Genomic DNA, 21,946 nt, shown 5'->3' with positions numbered 1-21,946 from the left:
CGCTGTGCACAGCTGCTGGTGGTGTGGCAGAGGTGAACGGAGGCCCAGGCAAACCCCGTTTTTCCACCTTCCTTGTAATTCCTATAGCGTCTCTGGTGGTGCTGTCTGCTGGTGCAAAGCTCTGGAAAGGAGAGAGCTTGTAGTTCTCTTTACCTTGTTTTTGGTGGGCTGATGGAAAAGAACCTTGCAAATGAGCAGGGAGAGCAGATAGCATGGGCTGGGGTGGAGAAGAGGCTGACAAGGGCAGGTTTGGAGAGGTGCTTGAGTGAAGACCGTAAGAGCTATGACCATCTCTTCCCTGTTCCCAGCCCCATGTGAGAGGGCAGAGTTCAGGCAGAGCCGCAGGCGGTTCTGGATGAGGCAGGCAGCAGCTGCTTCAGCGTCCACCACTGCTCGTGCTAGGAAGAGCCCTTAGTTGCATCTCTCCCGCAGTTTTGCACGGAGGCTGATCGTGTCTACCGTCGGGCATTACAGCAAAACAATGTTTCAACTTCCCACCATTATGAAGAAGGTGGTGGAGGTGCAGGTCACCCCTGCAGCGGTGACTTGTCGGCTTCCTGGCACCGGCGTCCTCTAGTTCACGTGCAGGCTTCAGTCAACGGCACTTGTGCTACTGCTGCCTGGGCATGCACCAAAATCCAGCGTCAACCCCTCTTCCCTTCCCATCTACTGCTGGGCTTGGCCCCTTTGTGAACAGCCCTGATGTTACACTTTAGCTGGGAGAAAGAGCTCTGAGCAGGTTTCAGAGGAAGCCGTACTGAGGCTTGCTCACATCCCGTGGCAGAGCCCATGCTGTGGGGTGGGGACCTGACACAAAGGCAGTGCTGGCTCCTGGCCAGCGTGACATACGATGTCTAGTCACTAGAGCCCACCCAGCAGCTTTCTCTGGCCTCTGCTTTCCTCAAGCTGAGCTGTCTTTGCTTCAGGTTCATACCTCCCTGCAGTTTGTTTTCTAGAAATGCCCTCTTAATTACACCAGCTGGTGGTAACTCCTGTGAAATTGTGAGTGCCAATATCGTGGTTCCATTACCTCGGAGCCTTAACTCAGCTGCACCTAGTCCAAACTTTATCCCCTCACAAGCTCCCTGTGCTGGAAAGCAAAGTGCAAACAGCTTTAACCAGAACAATGTAGCATTGCCTGGGTAAAGAATGTGATTTACTTGCATATGTGTGGCATGTGAGCGACAGGGCCAGAGGGCACAGCTTGACTCCTCTCCTTCTTTCTCTTCCCCCCCCCCCCTTTCCCGTTAGAGACGCCTGAGCCACTTGCTAGCACTGTTGTTTGGGGGTGAGGAGGAGAATGCGTGGGTTGACAGGAGGAGGTGGGAGTGAGATCTTTGGGAGCCAGCAGTTTGAAACCGAAAAAGCCAACAATTCAGGAAAGCTTTGTAGATGAGTTTAAAATTAGCCTGACCCAGTGCTTTTATATTGCTGGAATTTAATTCCTCTGACCCTTAAGCTTTTGGTCTGACTCAGAGTAAGAGTTCCCAGGCTGTGGTCAGTGGAAGTCCGTGCTGTGAGGCGCTCTCATGTAGGCATGGGTCTGTATCAAGCAGACAGAGACCTCCTGTCCACCTCCTTGTATTTTTGGTCTGAAAAGCCAAGGACGCCTCACATATTTCTGCTGTCTTTATGTCTGTATCGGTGTGTGGCTTGTGTCTGGAGCCTGTTCTCCCTCCAACTGGGATACTGCTGTGTGTAAAAGCTGTTCAGAGCTTTTCCTTTTTCAGGCATGATTATAACTGTTTCTCTTCTGTTCCTGTTTGCAGGTTGTGCAGCTTGACATTAAAGAAACTGGTAGTCTTAAAGGAATTGGATAAGGAGCTTATTTCTGGGGTCATTGCTGTCAAAATGCAGGTAATTGCTGCTCAGTTCTAAAAATTAAATGTGTTGCTGTGGTAAAAATACTGGCAGATGCCTAAACTGAGCTTCAGCTCCATGTGAGGGTCCACTGTAGCCATAGCCTTCTTCCCAAGTACATCAGGGCATTCTGGAAGCGTGGAGAGTCCCTTGTGATCCTTCCCCCATGTTGCTGCTGCATTTCACTGTTGTAAGCGAACCATATTGTTCACTGAGGGCTCAGCATGAGCTTATCTGTATGTAAAAATGCTCTTTACAGATCATATGCTGTCACCTCTTCTTCCTGAGCTGTCGCTAAATCCAAACCTGGTTCTCTATTTAACATGCTTCAGCTCACTTTAGGGCTGAAAGTCTTGGTAATTTGGTCCTGGTTTGGGGGGGTCTGGAGTCTGGGCCTTCCTCTGCTGATGGACAGCTCTGCTATCAGGAGTCCAAGTCATTTTGTAGCCAGGTGCTTGTCAGTGGATTTGTAGGGTGTCTGTACATTTTAATTTGTTTCCATAAAATACAAATTACATCCTAGGTAAATAACCCACTTTACAGTATACGTTTGTGCCATTTGATTAGGTGCCTACATGTAGGTCACACTGCCTGGAGGCAGGCTAGGAAGGAAGGGGACTCAGTTCCACAGTGTGTCACAGCATCAGTTCGGCTCACATGCTCCCACCACTGCAAGTGCTGAAGTACTTAAAGAGTAAAAGCCTAGCGGACCTATAAGTAGAAAAATACCATTAACCATGCTGAAAAGCATCTGCTTTTCCAAATAAAGAACTAGGCAAACCCCTGCAGAGAGCTGGTTTTGTCAAAGCACACAAAATCTAGCGTGGAAGGTGAACTCATAAAGGCTCTATGGCGCAAGAACATGCAGCTGAGGATTTAACGGGCATTTCTCATCTCCATGAGCAGTCCAGCTGGGGTAAAATTGTGTCCCTCTATGTTGGAGGGGGTTCACGCACCCACAGCAGGGAGCAGAAAGGCAGGGAATCGTTTCACACACCTGGATTTGTGGGAACCTCAGCAGAAGCACAGCTGTGGGCTCCCAGGCTGTCAGATATTGCTTATCAGGGCTGACAGCTTTCCATATGTTTGTACTCCTAGATGGTGAATGCATCACTGTAAGAGCCTGAGGCTTGTCAGTGAATGATCTATGCCCAGAGCATGTCAGACCTGGGGTGGTGAATTCAGTAGCTTTTACTAGAGCAAAACCTTCTTTTCCTGTCCAGGTTACTGCTGACTGCTTACACGTTTTGTGGGTGAAAGACCTGCAAGTCCAAAGGGAGTTTTAACTTGTGGGACTTTCATGTCTGTTTTGGGTACATGTTGTGATCTGCCTTGGTACAGTAATTCAGATGCTGGAACCTGAGCAGTTCTTCTGCAGTCCTCTCTACACCAGGGCAGATCCCTGAAGAACTGGAAGGCAGCAGGACTTTCCCTGTTTGGGGTGCTCATCTGCCAAGTCCCAGGCGGCAGCTTGCATCCCCATGCCATCCTTATTTTGCCCTCGATATGTCTGTCCGGTTGACCTAGAGGGGACAGTGGCTGGAATGACCACTGTCCCAGAGAGTGCCTCACCTGGGGTGTCCCTTGTGCTGGATCAGCACCCATATTTCTTTGTGATGTGCTATTTAATGGTGGGTCAGTAGCACTGCAACTGTCTCAGACAGGCAGATTTGAAACCCAGTTATTAAAAGTCCCTTTATACCTTGCAGGTTATGATGATGATGCTAACAAGCTTTTTCAGGGACACTTAATTTGCCAGCACTCAGGTTTCTGACATGGCTATTGTTTGAGGCTGGTGATACTGGATCATCAAATATATGATTTCTGTCAAATGACTCACTGCCTTTGTATGGGAAATTGCGCGAGAGAGGTGTCAGGCACTGGAGTCCTTCCAGAGGGGATGACTGACTTCAGACCGAATGAGAGCATCTTACCTGCGTTTCACGTGTCATCTTGCAGCCTCCTGAACAGTCATGTTCAAAGAGTTGTCAACTGTATTTCCCGAGCCATTGCTCTGTTTATCTGCTGCGGTCTTTTAAAAGCAGCTATATTTGGTCTTTCGTTAGATTTTAAGTTGCATAACAAGTAAAGCAAGATTACTGTTATTAGGAGCTTTGCACCAACAGAACAGATGCCGCTGTTGCCAGTGGCGAGGCTAGCTGTGCTTTACTTGTGTGTGTGCTGCTTTTCTTGAGGGGGAGCCCTTTGGTTCCTCACCCTGCTCTGCTGCCTGTCTTCTGATCCGCTGGAGCTTAGGTACCTCGGCCTTTCCACAGAGGAGCCTGCGCTGCGTTGTGCGGGAGCTGAGGCACCACTGCAAATCACAGCATTCACTCTGGCTGCGTGAGCGACACATTTGGGGAGGAAGGGATGTAAACGAGTCTCTGCTTCTCTCTCATCTCGGAATGCTATTTGGGGCTGATATGGGCAGACCAGATTTTCCTTTGGGTGTAGCTGGGAGGTGTTTACTCCCCCAGTCTGTCTCTGGTTTCCCAGATGCTGCTTTTTTCAGAGCTACAGTTCTGTGCTTCTGGGAGATCAGCCTGTCTGGACAAAGCCAGATCTGCAGCCTCAGCAGAACATTGAGCCAGGGACCTCTGAAACTTGCCACTGTGTTTGAACAGTGCAGAAGGATTTGCTAGGCAGCAGTCTGTCATGCTTTTCTGCTAGTTTTCCCTGAAACATTCCCTGCAATGAAATGCTCACACAGTAAATAGCCCCGTAACTTGGTTAGCATACAGCAGACCAAACACAGTGCTGATTTGAAGTTGCCCTGTAATACTATCAGGTCTCCGGACTCCGCTGCGATGCTTAGTGGATTTTTGCTTTTATAACCCCAAGTACTCGCAGTTGTTTAAACAGGTTAAAATCTCCACTTTCCCCAGGGAGGAGTGTGTGCACAAAAAGAAAAGACAAGTCCATCATGGCTAACGCCGGAGATGTAAGCGTGATGCTGCAGCCTCTGAACCCAGGAGATGATGAGCCTTGTACCTATTGGCTGAAGTAAAAATACGAGGCTTGAACTTGAGGGGTGGGGGTTGACTCATAGCTTTTGAATGCTGGGGTTTGGCAGAACAAAAGCTGCTTTGTTGCAGTTAGGGACAGTAAATATGCCCAAATCTTTATTAGTCAAATATCTCCCTTTCATCTCATTAATATTTCACAGAAATGCAAGGTCAGACACATCCATTCACTTTCTCTCTGGTAGCCCCGACAATGTTTTCTGGTTTTCAGTAAATAGGACTGGGGTGGGATGCAAGGGCTGGCTTCTGGGGAATTCACCCGAGGGACTTTGTTTCTGTACAGGGCTCCAAGCGCATCCTGCGGTCTCACGAGATTGTATTGCCCCCGAGTGGACATGTGGAGACGGAGCTTGCACTGACCTTCTCGCTGCAGGTAAGGTGGTATGTGGCCTTGGGGCATGTGTGCTTGCTGGACTTGCTGCTTTGCAGTGAGCAGAGGTGCATTGTGGGTCTGAGGTGAAGATTCTTCTAGTGCTGCCATGTTCTTAAGGCAGTCCCAGCCATTTCTGAAGAGCTATCTGAGCTCTTTTGGCTTGTCTCTGGGCAGTCAGCTGTGGGGAATTTGAGCAAAAATGGCCCAGATGCTTCCAGGATCTGGGGAGGGGGAAGCCCACTAGGAAAGCTGCTATATAAACCCTTAGAATTGTTCTTGGAGCCAACCCTGCATCACAGAAGGCATACCTCTAATCGTGACTTGTCTGGGGGGAACAGGCGAGTTAGACAATACCTGCAATTTGCACGTCCTCTGTGCAACAACACAAATTTGTCTGAATTGCTTCTCGGCATTGAGGGCCTGGAGCAGGGTGCTGGTTCGCAGTGTTAGGAGACCTTCATTATTGTGCATCCTGTGTTTGGAGCCCAGAAACACAAGGACTTCGCTGCAGTCTGTCCTCTTCATGTTATGGCTCTGGCAGGAACTGGAGCAGAGCAGGATGGCTTTTTGCCTTTTCTTGCCTTCCTTATGAGTGGTCACTGGAGGGTGGCAGCCATGGCGGGTGGCATGGAGTATCAAGCTGACAGAAGGCAGTAGTAGGAATGGGACAAGTGAACCTCTGATTTGGAGTTGCCAAGGGAGGCACCATTTGGGGAAGCAGGAGCAGTATGCAGACAGTTACTCCTGGCTCTAGAGTCATAGGAATAGCTGGGAATTGAAGCAACTGTATTTTATCGGTTCCTCTTTTCCTCAAAGCGTGCTGCCCTGGTGCTACCTCCTGAGGAGGAAAATAAGGTAAATACAGGCTGGCTTGCTGTATACAAGAGGGAGGATCCTGCATGCATAGAGCAGAGCCAGACAGACACTCAGAAACGTTCATATCTGGATTATCTGTGTTTTGGGACTATTGGTTGGATCTTGAAATCAAGAGTTTGATCTGGTAAGGAGAAAGGCTCAAGTGATGATGTGAGACAGACTGGTTGTTAGACCTGTGCAGACTCAAAGCAGACAAGGTTTCATTGCAGACGGATGATAACCCTGCGGCTGCCCAGGCAGATACACAGATGGCTGATGCTTCTGGTTCTGTCCTGATGCAGCCCACAGACTGGGTTAACTGCAGCATTGCATCCCCTCCTTTGTGAACAGGAATAACAAAGCCACGTGCCAGGAATACGTATTCATGGGTCCTGGGGCTGCAGCTTTCCATGGTTGGGAGCAGAGCTGTAGGATGAGCCAAGTCTCCCTCTGCCAGTCCTGTGTCAGCAAGGAGCAAGTATTTCTGCAGATCTTTTTGGAATTAACTGGGGATATGGTGGTTTTTTTTCTGGGACTCAGAGCAATGCTGCAGCAGGACACAGAGCATTGCCTTTAACTCGATTTCCCCTGAAGGGGCTGGGAATTGAGCCAGAACAAGGGAGTGATGTCCGTGACACTGAGCCTTCAGAAGAGGTGAGCAAGCTTAATGCAGAGATGTGCTGCTGGCCTCTGACTGCAGGAAGGATTGGTGGTCTTGGATGCAGTAAGGCCTGGGAAGCCTCCCTGAAATGGCACAGCACGATTTTTATGACAGCTTTTATTGTTTCTTAATTGGACAATGGCTGGAAGCTACTCCTAGCGAACAACTGCAGCTTAAACCAGATACAGTCTGAATTTAGTGCCTGGGATATATTCGAGAGTGGTGATGCACCACAAAGTAAAAGCATGTGGATGTCACAGCACGAGAAGGTCTTGGTGTCTTGCAGCAGCCAGTATCTCCATACTGCACTGTCAGCTCTTCAAACTGTATGTCTTGCTTTGTGCTAGCTGTCTGGATTTGCAGCACCTTGTACGTTCACAGTCATCACCTTCTCAGCTGCTTCTCCTGGGTGAAATTCTTGTCTTTTTTGCACAGAGTGTTTCCTTGTCAGAGCTAAGCTAGAAAGGTGACGGTGCAGGCTGGCATAACAGCGAGCAGCCCATTGTGTCTGGCAGGCCTCCGCTCAAACAGAAGGGAGGAGTTTCCTGTTGCGTTATTACATAGCTGGGGTAAGACTGGAGTTACTGGTGTGTCCGATCCTGTTTCGCCTTGCTAGCCTAGGGCTAGACCAGCAGTAACCTTTCTGGCAGGTGAGCTACCATCACCCTTGCTGCCGGACCGCTGCTTCTCCTGACCCTCTGTGGGTTTCTCAGGATCAAGTGAAATTCCGCAGATAGTCCAAGCACAACATCGCAGCTCTCCGGAGCACTTAATTCTGTGTTTAATCTAATAAACCTTTCCAGATGGAAGGAATTACATCACTGGGGCTTCAGAAAGAATGTCTTGCCCTGACTCTCGCCGTTCTGGTGTGTGCGATGGCCTCCTCACCCCTCTGAGGTGCCTTAAGGTGCTTCGTGCTTCCTCTAAAAGTCTTGTTTTCAAATGTTTTGAGCCAAACTGTTTTCCTTTCCAATTTCTGTCATGGACTGATAATTACTGAAAAGTTTTGGTCAAAACCATTCTGTAGAGTTGATAAGCCATGGCTGGTGTTAAAAATAGCTTGTCTGTGCTATGAAAATGGCTCGGCTTTTCTTCTAGAGGCCCCTGCTTTTAACTGAGGAGCTGAGTGGCCTGAGTCTCTCTGTACCTTTCCTTTATCATCTCTGTGAACGCTCCTCAGAAGTGGACAGGCAGCACACCTTTGAAAAACAGAAACTTGCACGTGTATGGACTTGAGCCGTCCAGTTTAATCCCTGAAAACTTGTACACGTTGAAATCAAGCTGGCCTGGGACCAAGCGTGACTTTGGACTTTAGTTGCAGGCTTGTACTTAAGCAGCCTTGGTGTGGCTCAAGTGCCTTGAGCTGAGAGCAAGGAGTCCCTCTCCCCTGCTGCCCTTCCAACACATGGAAGGGCCCCAGAGACAGGGCGATGGTAGATTTGAATGCAAAAGGTGCCTCAGGCTTTTTAAGCCCCTCTTGCCCCGTCCCCCAATAACTTTCTTCCGTCCTTGTTTAGGGATGTTGCACATCTGTAAAGTCACAGGCTCCGTTTGTGTCTGGATGCAGGTGTGTTTTGAGGTTGTCTTTCAATTACGTGGGCTAGTGTTCGTCTCTTCTGCAGGGCCGCTTCCTTGTGCAGTGCACCTTAGATCTCACCCTTGCAGAGCAATCGGTTAATTAGTATTCTGCTTGTTTGTGTGGCCGCTGCTCCCAGCTCTCTGCGTAGCAGTCAGGCTTGTTCTGGACTGCAAATTAATATCTCGGGGTTTCTGGTGGCACTCAGCATTTGTATTTATCAAACGTTTTGATAGGCAGGAAGTTATTTTCACAATGTCCCAAGGAAAAAGAAAAAAAAAAAAAAAAAAAAAAAAAAAAAACACAAACAGATGGAGGCTGTGCCTGTGAGAGGAGCATCCTTCACTTGAGAATGTCCTGTTTGAGATCCCTGCAATTCGGTTTTTCTGTCTGCAGGTTAGGTAGTGCTATGTATTTTGTATATGTGGAGCATGTGTTCCATTCACCTCTCTTCTCAAGATGAGACCCAGCTACCTGGTCAGGTGGCTGCTGTTATCTTTTCTTGAAGATTGCTCTTCTATTGCACGGCTTCTTCCTCCCACAGCCGGTGAGCTGGGCTCTGGGGACTGTCAGTGCTCTGGTGGGCATCCTGGCAGAAAGCAGGGCCTGACTGCACTAATACTGTGTGCAGGTGAGCAGGCCAAGCTGAGGCAGCGTGGTTAACTCCACTCTTTCCCTGCTTGACTTCACAGCCCCTCTGTTCTTGGGGAGTTTTTTGGGTGATATATAAACAAATGTATTTTCTTGTATGGAACATGTCTTGAAAGGATTTATGTCTTTGCAACATAGCCTGGCAGTAGGACAGGATTCTTATTGACTTAACTACATAAAATACAACCACTTGGAGCAATAGAAGTTTGAGTATATTCATGCTGGAAAACATTGACAGTTGCAAGAGCCATGTGCCTGAAGGAGACAGCATCGTCCTGGAGAGACTCATTGTGTGACCGTGTAGGTCTCTGTGCTTTAACAAATTAGGCATCAGCAAATCCTTGACCTCTTCATAGCTGTGCCTCTCTTCACTTGCCATTCAGAGCACCATAGGTTCTTAAACATGTGCGGTAGAGGGTCAAACACTGAGAAGTGTCTGTGTGCCAGAGGGAAGGCAGTGTCCTGCCAAGAGTGCAGGGGTCCGCGACTGTCCCTGCCACTGCATGCTGCCCGCTGTTGGCACACGGGCAGCCCGCGCCCCGGGCAGCACCTCTGGGGCTCCAGTTCTGGACTGCCTCCACTTAGCTGTTGGGGGAAGTGTCTCCTGGAGGCTGCTCATCTCTCTGAAACCAGGCTTGGGCTCAGCCCTTCCCAAACTGAACAGCCCCTCTCTGCCCCTGGATCGTGTGTGCAGCGTGCTTGGCTGGGGAAACAAAAGCCCAGAGCTGAGCCGTTTGGGCAGAGATGAAGGCTGCCTTGGGAGAATGAAGGATTGTCCACTGGGTGCGAGTTAGCTGTAGGCACTTCTAAAAGCCCTGGGGTTAATTCCTAGGAACGGAGTTTACTTATGAAGCAGGCAGCTTGGGAGATAATGTCAATAGATGTAATAAGCTTTTCAATTGCGTTTCCAACCACAGTACCCTCACTTCTTGAAGAGAGAAGGCAACAAGCTTCAGATCATGCTGCAGAGGCGGAAGCGATACAAGAACCGTACTATTTTAGGCTACAAGACTCTGGCTGTGGGCTCTATCAACATGGCTGAGGTGAGCAGCAGTTTACAAAGGTGGACATTTTCCCTTCTCGTTAAACCCAGTGCTGTCACTTTCCTCATTGAGAAGTACCTGGCGGGATTTCATATAGCTGTCTTAATAACTATAATCAGTATTCACAGGGCAATATTTTAAACAGATTTTACTACTAAGTAATAGTACTGGGCATTTTCTGGATAGTATCTTGAGAGCTAAAGCTTTCATGAGGCTAGCTTATTACCTTGTGAGGGTTTTGTTGTTGCTGTGTGGTTTTTTTTTGAGTTGGGTGGTCCAGATCATAAGTGCAGAACAAGACAAGACAGATAGGGTCACCCGGGCCAGCCTTCCAGCCATAAGAAATGTTAAAGCAACATTTGCTGTGTTTCTCTGTGCCGCTGTATGAGAGTTCAGGATCAAGTAGTTTCTCTCATTTTTCTTGAAACACCCTTTGCAATTCTTAGTTCATGTCTGTTGGTAATTTAGGTGGAGTTCTATCCATGAGAGGTAAATGATAAAATTTTCAGATTTACATCTCAAAACTAATGCTGGAATCAAGTATGGATAAATTATTCACTAAGGCTTTCTGAATGGCTTAGCTCTGTGCTTCATTATTTCATGCCCTGTTTAATCTCTGCTGTTTCTGAGTATTTAGAGATGGGCTTAGCAGTAGCAAGTTCAACTTAACACCAGTATTTTTCTTCAGACTGCATTCTGTCAACAAATAATTTCCATCCAAAATAAGCTAGCGTTATGCTATGGTGAGTTATTACTATATTAAATAATTTATTATAAAGACCACTCCTTGTGTGTGAGTTCAACTTCCCTTAGACTTGCAGTAAATGGTGAACTCCCCATTTGAACTGGCCAAATTCTGATTTGTGGTGTGGTAGCTAACATTTCTCCTGTACCGTGTTTGATTTGTTTAAGAACTAGAAATTAAATACTGCTGTAAGGCAGAAAACATGAGGGCCCATTAATTAGACCCATCAGTGAACTTCTAAGTATTGGATATTTGCTGCTGCTGCGTGTGGTTTTTCTTATGTCTTTTTGTAATGTCAGCTGACTGAAGTTAGAAGGTCAAAAATTTTCAAAGGTTCACTGTGTGATGGAATAGTTGCTCTCCAGCTCATCTGGAATATTTCTGAAATTGAAGACTTCAGGAAAACAAATTTTACAAGCCCCCCTCCTCCCCTTTGCAGTTTATAGTATAACGACCCCTAAACAGCACTGACACATTTCTTAAAATTTAAAAAAAAAAAAAAATTCTCTTAGCTGTTGAAACAAAGCGATGAATTGGAGTTGTGAGTCTGAGCAGAGTTTAAGAGCAGGGGGGCATATGTTCCTCATCAGCTCAGGTCTTTTTAAAGCCACGTGAGGAGCTGACAAAGCAGCCTGGTGTGTGTTAGAAAGCTGAGGTGCAGGCATGGGGAAGCGCTTTCTGACTCTGGTGGGGCAAGAGAAGAATGTAAGTCTTGGGTTCTGGGGAAAGCCCTGAGAGCTGCGAGTGGCAAAGGAAGGAGAAACCCCCATGGAGATGTCCCTCTGCCTCCACCATTGTCTTGTTTTTCCTGACCCACTGCTTCATTATCCTGGGGTGGCCAGCTCCTCTGAGGTTCAGGTGCCAGCTCTCTGGAGCAGGGATTTCTGCTTTAGGAAGCACTTTGCCTCTGTATTTCACCAAGAATTTTTGCCTTTACTGACTCTTCTGTTGGGCTTTAACACAAAATCTAAGTTCCTTAATTAGGTGTTCAGAAGGTTGGTAACTTGATAATTCAAATCAGTACTGTGCTGTGGAAGTAAATACATAGTAATGAGGTAGTCAAGTACTGTGCTTCAAGGATGAGCTAATCAGCTGTCAAGCTCAGAATGCTTTTTCTTTCCTTCCATCACTTCCATTAGTAGTCAAATAAAATCTCAACTAGCATTGTGTATTGCCTGCAAGTGGCTCCTGCAGTTGCAGGGTGTTGGCTTGCTTCTGTACTTGGAAATGTGGAATAACTTTATTAACATAAGTAACTCTTGTAGTATGCAAATGATGCAAGTTCAAATACATTTGAATGCAGATTTGTACTGCTTAATTTCTGTTCCAGGTCATGCAGCACCCAACAGAAGGTGGCCAAGTTCTGAGTCTTTTCAGCAACATCAAAGAGGCTGCAGTGAAGGTAGCAGAAATCTGGATCTTCTCCTTGTCAAGTCAGCCAATTGACCATGAAGACAGCACTATGCAGGCCAGCCAGAAAATCAAGTCTACAGGTAAGAGCACAGCCACATGCTCTGAGAAACCGTGTCTTCCTGAACTAGCTGGAGTTAAACCCCACCTGGGCTTACATGCTTCCTGGGACAAATGAGAACTGGTTTGCACAAGTTGCTGTGTCTATAACCGATTAATGCAAGGAAAACCCACTTTGCAAACCTGTTGCTGGGTAAGCAGGGAGTGTGACAGGAGCGGGGGATTGAATTGTCAAAGCTTCTCCTGCATATCACACCGGGCCTGAGCCATCCAGCAAGGGTTAGCTGTGTTCTTGCCACCGCTCTTCCAGCATTACTGGTGGGTGTGTTGAGAACCTGTAGCTTCTCACCTGGCTAACAGTGTTGTATTCAGGAGATTCACATTTAAGCTACTCTTCCAGCTTCTTTTTCCTTTGAGTACTCTACAATAGATCTCATTAACTTAGATGAGACCTGCAAACCTGCAACATGTTTTGCTGTGGACTATGGCCTGGTTTAAGGAGTGTAAATCCACGGTGTTGTGCACTGTATAGGGAAATTATTTGGTTTCTACTCGTGACAATCTTTTTATTTGGTACCAGCCTTCTGCTCACTGCTAGAATAGTGACCTGTTGAAGGTAGTGCACGCAGGTGCTTGTGTGTTGTTGCCTGAGGCCACGCAGCTCAGCCGAAGTGTCACTTCAATAAAGGATTTAGACTCTCCTGGTATGTTTTAGTTGCTCCTTTAAGCCAGTTATGCCCATGTTAGGGGGAAAAGTAGTTCCCTTGTGGAGAAACCTCTTTACTTGCTGCTGTCTACCAGGTGATTCTTTCCAGGGTAAAAGGGGGTGGTGTTTCAAGGAGCCTCATCTGTGTGCTGATCCGTCCTTCCTATTAGATGTGTTCCTTCTTGTTCCTTACCTCCAGGTGGTTCCCATCTCACTGGTTCTAGCACAGATAGCAGATAAACTAGCAGGCATCTCCTTGTGTGCCTCCTTTCTTGATTTGTGACTGTTAGTTGGCTTCTCTGCTCCTGAGATGAGACTGTCCCCTCACCTTAAAGGAGTCTCACAGGATCTCTCCCCTCTTTCCTTCCCTTCCAGACAACTATTCCGAGGAAGAGTACGAGAGCTTCTCTTCTGAGCAGGAGGCCAGTGATGATGCCGTACAGGGCCAGGTACTGTTTAGGGCATGGCTTCTCCCTGTGAGAGGTTCCGTAGAGCGTGTACACTCTCAGCTTGTGCTTGAAACTAAAAGCCTATTTCTTTAACTAAACCATGACAGTGCGAGACTGTCACCAAGTGTTTAGCTGCAGTGGCAGAAGGCCTGCACAGTAACCCATTTCTTCCACCATGCTGTGATTTATCTGTTCACGTGTTTGGACTTGAGCTCCCTTTAAACACTAAAACATTAGCATCCTTGTGTGTTTCTCTGCATAATGGTCAAGGCATCAGTTGATTGCTTGTGTAATGCTGATTGGATTCAAAGAGCCGAGCTAGATCCCCAGCTGTAATTAAAGGGCCAGTGGGGTCTCAGTCAGTCTGTAGTCTTTAATACCTTCTGCAAAATAGGTCCTTACGGAGAACCCCCTGGCTAGATGTGAGATGCTTTTGAGTTTGGGTCGTCTTTACCTTCAGACTCTGGCATCACCTGCCTTCCACCTCTTGGGGGATACTGAGAGAGGAACCCACCGAAATGTGGGGCTGTGACTATCCTTGTTCCTTGAATGTAGATCTAGGGCTGTTTTGCTTCTCCAAGCTGTTACTCCTGGCTCTCTGCAGACCTGGTTCACTTCCTTTTTCCCTCTGCCATCATAAGTGCAATTAAGGCAAATGCTAAAAGCCTGGAAGACAGAGCAGCACATTCATCTTCATAGAGGGAACATTTTTAGCACTTAAATGCTCATGTGTCCCCAAATCACAAAGGTAACACAGGAATCCTCTTTCTGTTCAGGATTTGGATGATGATGAGTACGAGCTGGGGAAGCCCAAGAAGCAGCGGAGATCGATAGTAAGAACGACGTCCATAACCAGGGTCGGTGGAAATTAGTTTTACTAACACTGACGGGGTTTGGCCAGGATGCGCAGTGCATGGGGTTTATGGGAGCAGCAGTACTAGACATGCTGGCCCAGTAGAGAGCTTGGGGGCATGGTCACAGCATGTGAAGAGCTACCAGAAGCAGCCAGTTCAGGGGGTGGGGCCATCCAAGGTGTGTATGTGCTGTCTGGAGTGTCCTTTGGCCACAAGGTTAAGGAGCTCCAAAAATCATGTAAGTGTGTGAAATTTACCCCCATGAGGAAGCCAGTGCAGGATCCATGCTCATGTAAGTCCTGAAAGTAGCTTTAAGTGAAGGGAAGCTCTTCTGTTTGTGCTCTGCATGGGAGAGGCCAGTGGGAAGGTATCAAAATGAAGTGAAGTAGCTCAGTCAGAGGCTGGAGCTTGACAGATAAACCTGAGGTGGTGCATGTGGTGCTGAGGCAAAAGAAGTAGCTGGATACTGAAGGCTTTGGCAAGTCGCATGCAGCTATCCACCCTCTCGCAGCAAGCATGCACAGGCCTGCAAAGCTGCACTTCTGTGTGGAGCAGTGACTTGTGCTTGACCACACCATGATGCAGCGTTCTGCTTACACAAGTGTTCACGCACGTCTGTGATGACTATAAGCCAAAACCACCAGGATGGGCTAGGTTTTCTTTTTTGGACTTAGGAGTAAGTTTGGAGATCATTGTACCTCCTGTGAGGCTATTTCTGAAATCCATATTTTGATAAGGTCTGAAATAAACCCTGTTTTGACCTGAATCTGCCACTAAAAAGACCCTTTGTATGAGACCAGGAGCATGCTAGTTCATATCCTTGGTATCCTTAGTATTGTTTTCAGGTGTCAGTGACCAGCCAGGACAAAATACACCATTTGGTTATTAAACATGCGACTTCCCCTTAGTAAGAATAATGTCTTTCTAGCCCTGACCACTAAACTGATACTGAATCTCCAGTGTGTGGGGCTGGTGTCCAGGATCTGGGGGTGTCAGACTCGGAAAGCATTTTTCTGGTAGGCAAGTGCTAAGGACAAGCCCCACAATTTTTTTACAGTGCTGCTAGTCAAATAAATGAGCCTGCCAGGATGAACTGCAAGCTCCTGGAAAAAACAGTGCTTTGTTGGTAGAAAACACATTTGTACTTTGGGTCAGTGGGTAGATGCCTGTGTTGGCTCAAACTTAGAATCGTAGAATCATTTAAGGTTGGAAAAGACCTTTAAGATCATCAAGTCCAACCGTCAACCTAGCACTGCCAAGGCCACCACTAAACCATATCCCTAAGCACCACAGCTACCCTTCTTTTAAATACCGCCAGGGATGGGGACTCAACCACTTCCCTGGGCAGCCTCTTCCAATGCCTGACAACCCTTCAGAAAAGCTGACTGTCAAATGTTTGCCAGAAATATATCAAACAGGTACAGGAGGCGATCTGGCAGGTAAAATAATTTGTTATCCAGTGTGTGTGCAACCAAGAGTGGTGTGCTATCCATCAGGGCCAGAAGATTTATAATGCTTGGTGGAGTGGGACCTAGCTTGTCGTAATGCGCGAAAGAAAGTATCATAGGTGTGGAAAAGCTGATTTCAACATAAGAACAGCAGAGACTTGGTTTGTGGCGCCAAGAGTTGTTTGATTTGAAGCAGCAGCTAGAGCACCAGTGTCAGATGTGTCTCAGCTTCTTGCAGACTGGGAGAAAACCGTTCACTTTGCACTTTACTTATGTAAAAGTGTCTTTGACTTGCAGCAACAAAACTTCAAACAGAAGGTTGTGGCATTGCTGAAGAGGTTTAAAGTGTCTGACGAGGTAAGTAATTAATTCTGTAAGCCTTCCTGTCTTGTGTGTTGCCCTCTGCTTGGTGCATCTTGCTTCAGTTTTCAGGAGCACTCCCCTGTTTCCTCCTAGTTCCCTTCATTTTGTTTTCAAGTCTGCAGTGGATGTGACCTTTCCTTATGCCCTGGCCTTGCATGGAGGCTTGAGGGCCAATTTTAAAATGTCATCAAACATTTTCTAGATCAAGTTTTATCAAAAGCAGATTTTGGCAACCATGTGTGTACTCATTAGTTTTGCAGACTGCTTTGAAATTATCTTTGACCCGTTCAAAGGCAAGTAGTCTACAGTGTATATTGCTTGTAAAGTTAAATCCCAGCCTGTTTGATCATCTTACTAGAACAGCCAGGCAAGACGTGAAAAACTTGGACAGGGAATGCAGATCCACAGGAGAGTCAGCTGTCTGGTTAGAGCGGAAAATGAAAGAGATCCAGAACCCAAGAAACCCGTGTAACATTAAGTATCTAATATAAAAACATTTAACATCTCAATTGGCTGTATGGCTGTGTGCTGAATTTGTGGCTTGTGGGAAAGAGTGAGTAACTCCTCATGCTTCCTTAACGCTTCCAAACAGTCCTGTTAGCTTTGCTGTTCTTCCTAAGTTAGCTCAGCAGAGTCAGCACCCATAGCTGAGGTCTCAGCCAGCTGAGCTGCTGCTTTTCTGGAGCTGCCAGTCAAAAAGCAAGCTCTGAACTGTGCACAGCTGCCTGCTTACTCTGGTGTGTATGGGAAGCAACCTATGGAAGTTTTGTGTGAGATACGTGTTCCCTTCAGCTCTGTAAGTGGGTGGCAGCTGATCCTTGTCCGGGTTTCAGGCGCCTCCTGTGGACATTTTTGTCATTTCTACCTGCTTGGGTATCAAATCAGGAGCTGTCATGGCAACTTTTTCAGTAAAAGCCAAGGCAGGTTACACTGTTGGGAGTATTCTGTACTTGTTCTAAGAAAACTGGGACTCCATTAGGGGCCTTTTTAAAGTTTTGGTTATAGAATGGGGTTGAATAATGGACATAATCTATGGTTAATAGCTTGTTTGTGGATGTTTAGTCCAATAGGTAACTCCTGCTTAACCAGACACTGACAAGCTTGATCCGAAACAAGCACTTCTTACATACTTAGCGTTTCTGTTGGATATAGTATCCTTGCACTAGGAACAGAATCTTACTCCCAGGACTGGTGTGCTGCAGTCCTCGGGGGAGCTCAGGCGACATGGGATCGGTCTGGCTCTTAGCAGAGTCAGCAATGCCTGCTTTTGTCCTGCATGTAGGTTCTGGATTCAGAGCAGGACCCGGCAGAGCACGTTCCAGAGGTGGAGGAGGACTTGGACCTTCTGTATGATACCCTGGATATAGAGAACCCCAGTGACAGTGGGCCAGAAATGGAGGATGACGACAGTGTCTTGAGCACTCCAAAGCCAAAGTTAAAGTAAGTGTGGGCGGGCTGATGCTGGCCCAGAGAGAGACTGTGCACAGTACCAGCACAGATTAAATATTGTTTCTATTCCCACCCTTCCATCCTGGTTTTTTCCCCTCGTGACCTGGTGTCAGAGCCCTAGTGTGTGTTGCCACAATGTGAATGACTGCTTGTGAGCTGGGGGTAGTGTGTGGGGGTCTGACTTCCCTTCAGTCTCGTTTCTTCCTTGTTCCCTTTGCAGATGTTCTGTCTGCCCTGCCACCTGAGCGCAGGGGTAGGGATTGCTGACAGGCAGGCAGTAGAATTAAACTATACACAGGTGTTTTGAAGAGGTGGTAGAAACAGCCAGGAAATCTGTGCTAAGGCGGGAGGAGATGTGGCTGGAAGCTGCAGAAGTAGAGGCAGGGATGGACAAGGCAGACTGTGTCTTTCTGGAAAAGCTGATAAGACCCTGTGTGGAAAGAGTCTTTGCCAGGGATTAAGGAAGCAGAACTGCGGGAAACAAAGGAGTTCCTCAGGGCCCAAGGGAACTGACTGCAGCACACGGAGATACACACAAGCCTGTTCCGAACCAGCTTTTGTGGGCACTGACGTATGGGCAATCACAGCACTGTAGAGCTGAGCTGGGGATCGCTGGCTCAGGGTCTCGAGCAGATGTAGAACCCTGAGCTAACACAGCTGTGTCACGTCCCTGCCGAATAAAGACTGAAAACATAAGACTGTTCGGGCTGCACTCAGGCTTCTGACTGCCATGTGGTTGCACGCTCAGGCCTTCGGTGTTGGGACAGCTCTGAAACAAGCACAGCCTAGCACTGTAGTTGGTCAGGACAGTATCTGCTAAATGCCAGCTAATTAACAGGTGTCATAATATCCTAATTAATGTAGAATAACCTAGTTGGGCTAAAAATAGATTCTGAATCTGGAGTGACTTGTTCCCTATCAGTGAGCCAGTTGTCAAGGATAGACTGGGGCAGCAGTGGTAAGTGATGGGGCTGGTGGCTTATAAAGGCATTTGGAGCTTGACCCAATATATTGCCAGTTGGTAGGCCCTACCCTGAAGGGATTTGAAAGCAGATGTGTTGTGGTAAGCAGCTGCTTTGAAACAAGCCAAAATGTTGTACTGTACACACTGAGAGCTCGTGTCCTGTTCCCTGGAGCCAAGGAGCTAACTGTTCTGGGATAGGTGATCCCTTCATCCCCCAGCCTATATTGACACTGGGGATTGCCCCGACCCAGGTGCAGGACCTTAGCATGCGATAAGCGCTGATGCTTGTAGGCAGGTTTTTTCCTGCAACAAAAAAAAAAATCAGTTCCTTAAATTGTAATTGAATCTTGTAGCCTGATGTGATGAGCTACCTTTCTACATGGAAGCGCAATCTGATTGTATGCACTACGTTATCCTATTGAGTAAATGTGTAATTGGATCCTAGGGCTGGCAGCCAAATCCAGATGCAAGCTGGAAACAGAATGCGTATGAGCACCAAGAGTCACTTACCCACAGAAGCAGAGTATTGGTGGGGGGCTGTAACTCTGCTTGCTGTATTTCAGTCAAGACCTAGACCCTGTCTGGAATGGCATGTAGTTCAGTCAGCATTTGCAAAGCCAAAACAAGAATTGCAGTGTGAAACTTTGCACCTGGTGCTTGAGGTAGTGAGGACACAACTGTGTGGGGGGGGTGAATGCACATTCTGTTCTGCTGTGGGAAAATGCTGGACCCATGTGCCCACCCTGGATTTTATGGAAACAAAAGCTGCTGTTTGTGTAGTGTGAGAGCGTGCAAGTGTTCCTAGTAAGAGCTTTATAAATACAGTCGTCTGTGTGACAGGTGACATGTTGGATCCATTAAACGGAGGTTGGTCAGTCAGTGTCAGGGCTAGACAGGGGTCCCTGGACTTTCTGGCTTCTCTTGCTGTCCTGGAGACCTCCCTCTCCTTTCAGAAGTAGCCTATAATTTTTACTGGAACCATTGAGGAGCAGTAAGACACCGTGGGAACAATCATGTTGCTTTGCTGTGAATGTGATGGACTTTCTCTGTTAGTGTTTTTGATAATAAGAAACTGTTTTTGCTTTCCTTATTCAGACCTTATTTTGAAGGATTGTCACACTCTAGCTCTCAGACAGAAATTGGTAGCATCCACAGCATCAGGAGCCAGAGAGAGCCATCAAGTCCTGTAAGTCATGTTTCAAGGTTATCTCTCTGCAGGTAATATAGCAGACCTGCGCTGTCTCTATTTGCATGTGTAAATTAAAGCACCCTCTCTGGCCTCCACCGAAGACTTGGATGCAGAGATATGAATTTTCTGCTGAGAAAACATGTTTGTTGTTTTGGGGTTTGGGGGGGGGGGGGCTTTGGGTTTTTTTTGTTGGTGGTGAGGGGTTTTTTGTTGTTTGTTTGTTTTGTTTGTTTTTTAAAGCAAATATTGTATTAACTCAAGGGGACATCTTCAGGTTATGTATTGAATACTTGCTAATGGTATGAATAGCTCCAGATTCCTGTGTACTTGAAATGACTGCCAGGATGGGAGATGTTGCCTGGGAGTTTTGGTGCTGTTTGGGGGAAGCTTTACCTTACTGTTGTTGGGATACTTTTCATGGTGGGTGGGAGCAAATGCTCAGGGGCAGCTCACCCCCTTTTCCATCCCCTCGTGGGTGGGTATATTAGGCACATAGAATATCAGTCCTATTCCAGGGAACTTCCTTGCCTCTTCTGTGTATTGTGCATCAGCTACTGCTTTGCCACATCCCACACTCATGCATTTGGTCCTGTTGTGACCAGGAAGCACTCCTGGTCATCCTGCAGAGCTGTGCAATGTTTAAACGGAGAAGTGTGCCTTTTGAACATCCTGATCCAGAGAGTGTGGCTGAAAACTGTGCTGGTGCCATGCCTCCTGATGATTTTTCTCCTCTCAAGCAGGTAGAAGTGCCTGAAAAGACAAAGAGTCTTGGAACCAAACATGCAGGCGACAGTATTTCTGACACTGTCTGTTATGTAAGTTGAAAACGCGGTTGTTAACATTCCTCCTGGCAGTTTGGGTGTCAACGGTGAACTGCAGTCTGTGGCATGCGACTGTCCATCCATATAGTTGCACATGCAACACAACTTCCATAGGTAACGTTAGCTGCAGTGAAGGTAATGCTGAGCTCTCCTCCTGACCTTAGTTGTTGGAGGTTCTTGTCTTTCAGCCTTTTGAAACTGAAATGCTTTACATGGTCTCCTGTTTAAACAGCCTTTCTCTTGGTTTGAGGAAGGCTGGCCCGAAGTATGCTACTCAGCATGTGTATCGATCTGAAAAGTATTCTCAGGGCTGTTCCATTTTATCAGACAGAAGTATTACTTCAAGCTGAATTGGCAGAAATCAAGCTGGTCCTGGGTTAAAAATCCCAAAGCTCAAGTTGCTCTACTGGGGACATGCAGTTTGTAAGATTTCTCCCATGCCTTTGTCTCCGCTAGTTCATTTGGGTAAGCTGAATTAATCTGCATTGCATGAGGAGGCACGTCCCTGGCTTTGAGCTGGGAGAGCGCCTATTCCAAATGGCATATCTGAGCACTTTTCCTACTTCCATCTCCCTTGTGAGGCAGAGCTGGGAACTGGTACCCCCAGAGAGCCAGTACTGGCTTCTCCGTTTTGGCAGTGAGTAGCATGTCTGGAAGAGGCAGGCTGAATGTGCCCCAGCCAGAGCTAAGCTGGGGTGCCTCCTGCCAGCCCTTGCAGTAGTGAGACAGAGGGGAGGGTTTGTTCCTGATGCCTCGGTTCCCTGTGGTTTTGCAGGAGTCTAACCAGCAAGCCGAGGTCCAGGAAGCTGAACTTCCCACACCAGATGTGTTTGTCGAGAAGCTCCCACCCAGCGGGAAGATCACTAAGACCGAGTCCCTCATTATCCCGTCCACCAGGTAGGGTGGTGACACAGCATTGCGCCTGCTGCGGGGCCGCTCGGGAAGTCATGGACAGCTTGCTGGCATTTGTTCAGGATGGCTTTAAGCCATTGACTGCAAGGAGACCCTCCTTGTGTTCAGGCACTTAAGTGATGGGTCTTTAGCACTTGATAAATGAATGCTCAGAACCGTGAAGGGCAGCGTTGCTCTGAGGTTGCTCCTGTCTCCTGTGTTGCACCCGCTTCATGTCCAAGGAAGTTTTAATAAAACTCCGGAGCTGCTTGCTCAAAGCTACTGTTGCTAAGTCAATGTCTAATGCGGATTTTATACTTAAAGGTGGTTGTCAAGTGTAACTTATGTCCTGTTAAACCTTCCTAAATAGGGTAGTGAATGTGGGCTTCAGCAACCCCACCATATAGTTTCTCCAGTCATTTGCAAGCAAATAGATGTTCTTTTAAAGAGTTATTTCTGTGCTGCTTTTGGATGCATGACTGCCATTTGCATGGCTGGATCTTATTATGCTGGTGTAACAGTAGCAGGGTGGTGGTGTGGGTCTTCGCATGGGCT

At 47.3% G+C, this 21,946-nt stretch overlaps 1 protein-coding gene across 10 annotated transcripts in view; it reads left to right on the top strand.

Moving 5' to 3' along the window:
- PACS2 (phosphofurin acidic cluster sorting protein 2) overlaps positions 1-21,946 on the top strand; it is an 83,548-nt gene that overhangs the window by 27,592 nt on the left and 34,010 nt on the right. For 7 of the 10 annotated variants that reach the window (XM_082313456.1, XM_082313454.1, XM_082313462.1 and 4 more), the window contains 11 exons: positions 1,770-1,857; positions 5,167-5,256; positions 9,917-10,042; positions 12,118-12,280; positions 13,339-13,412; positions 14,189-14,269; positions 16,012-16,071; positions 17,360-17,517; positions 19,586-19,676; positions 20,417-20,494; positions 21,276-21,397. In XM_082313456.1, coding sequence (XP_082169582.1) covers positions 1,770-1,857; positions 5,167-5,256; positions 9,917-10,042; positions 12,118-12,280; positions 13,339-13,412; positions 14,189-14,269; positions 16,012-16,071; positions 17,360-17,517; positions 19,586-19,676; positions 20,417-20,494; positions 21,276-21,397 — 1,131 coding nt within the window. The remainder of the gene's footprint in view (positions 1-1,769; positions 1,858-5,166; positions 5,257-9,916; positions 10,043-12,117; positions 12,281-13,338; positions 13,413-14,188; positions 14,270-16,011; positions 16,072-17,359; positions 17,518-19,585; positions 19,677-20,416; positions 20,495-21,275; positions 21,398-21,946) is intronic. The other 3 variants (XM_082313458.1, XM_082313457.1, XM_082313461.1) reach the window with 2 other exon arrangements.

The sequence above is a fragment of the Platalea leucorodia genome (assembly GCF_965183815.1).
Source record: "Platalea leucorodia genome assembly, chromosome: 5".
NCBI classification, from domain to species: Eukaryota; Metazoa; Chordata; class Aves; order Pelecaniformes; family Threskiornithidae; genus Platalea; species Platalea leucorodia.
This window is presented reverse-complemented; position numbering and strand designations above follow the sequence as displayed.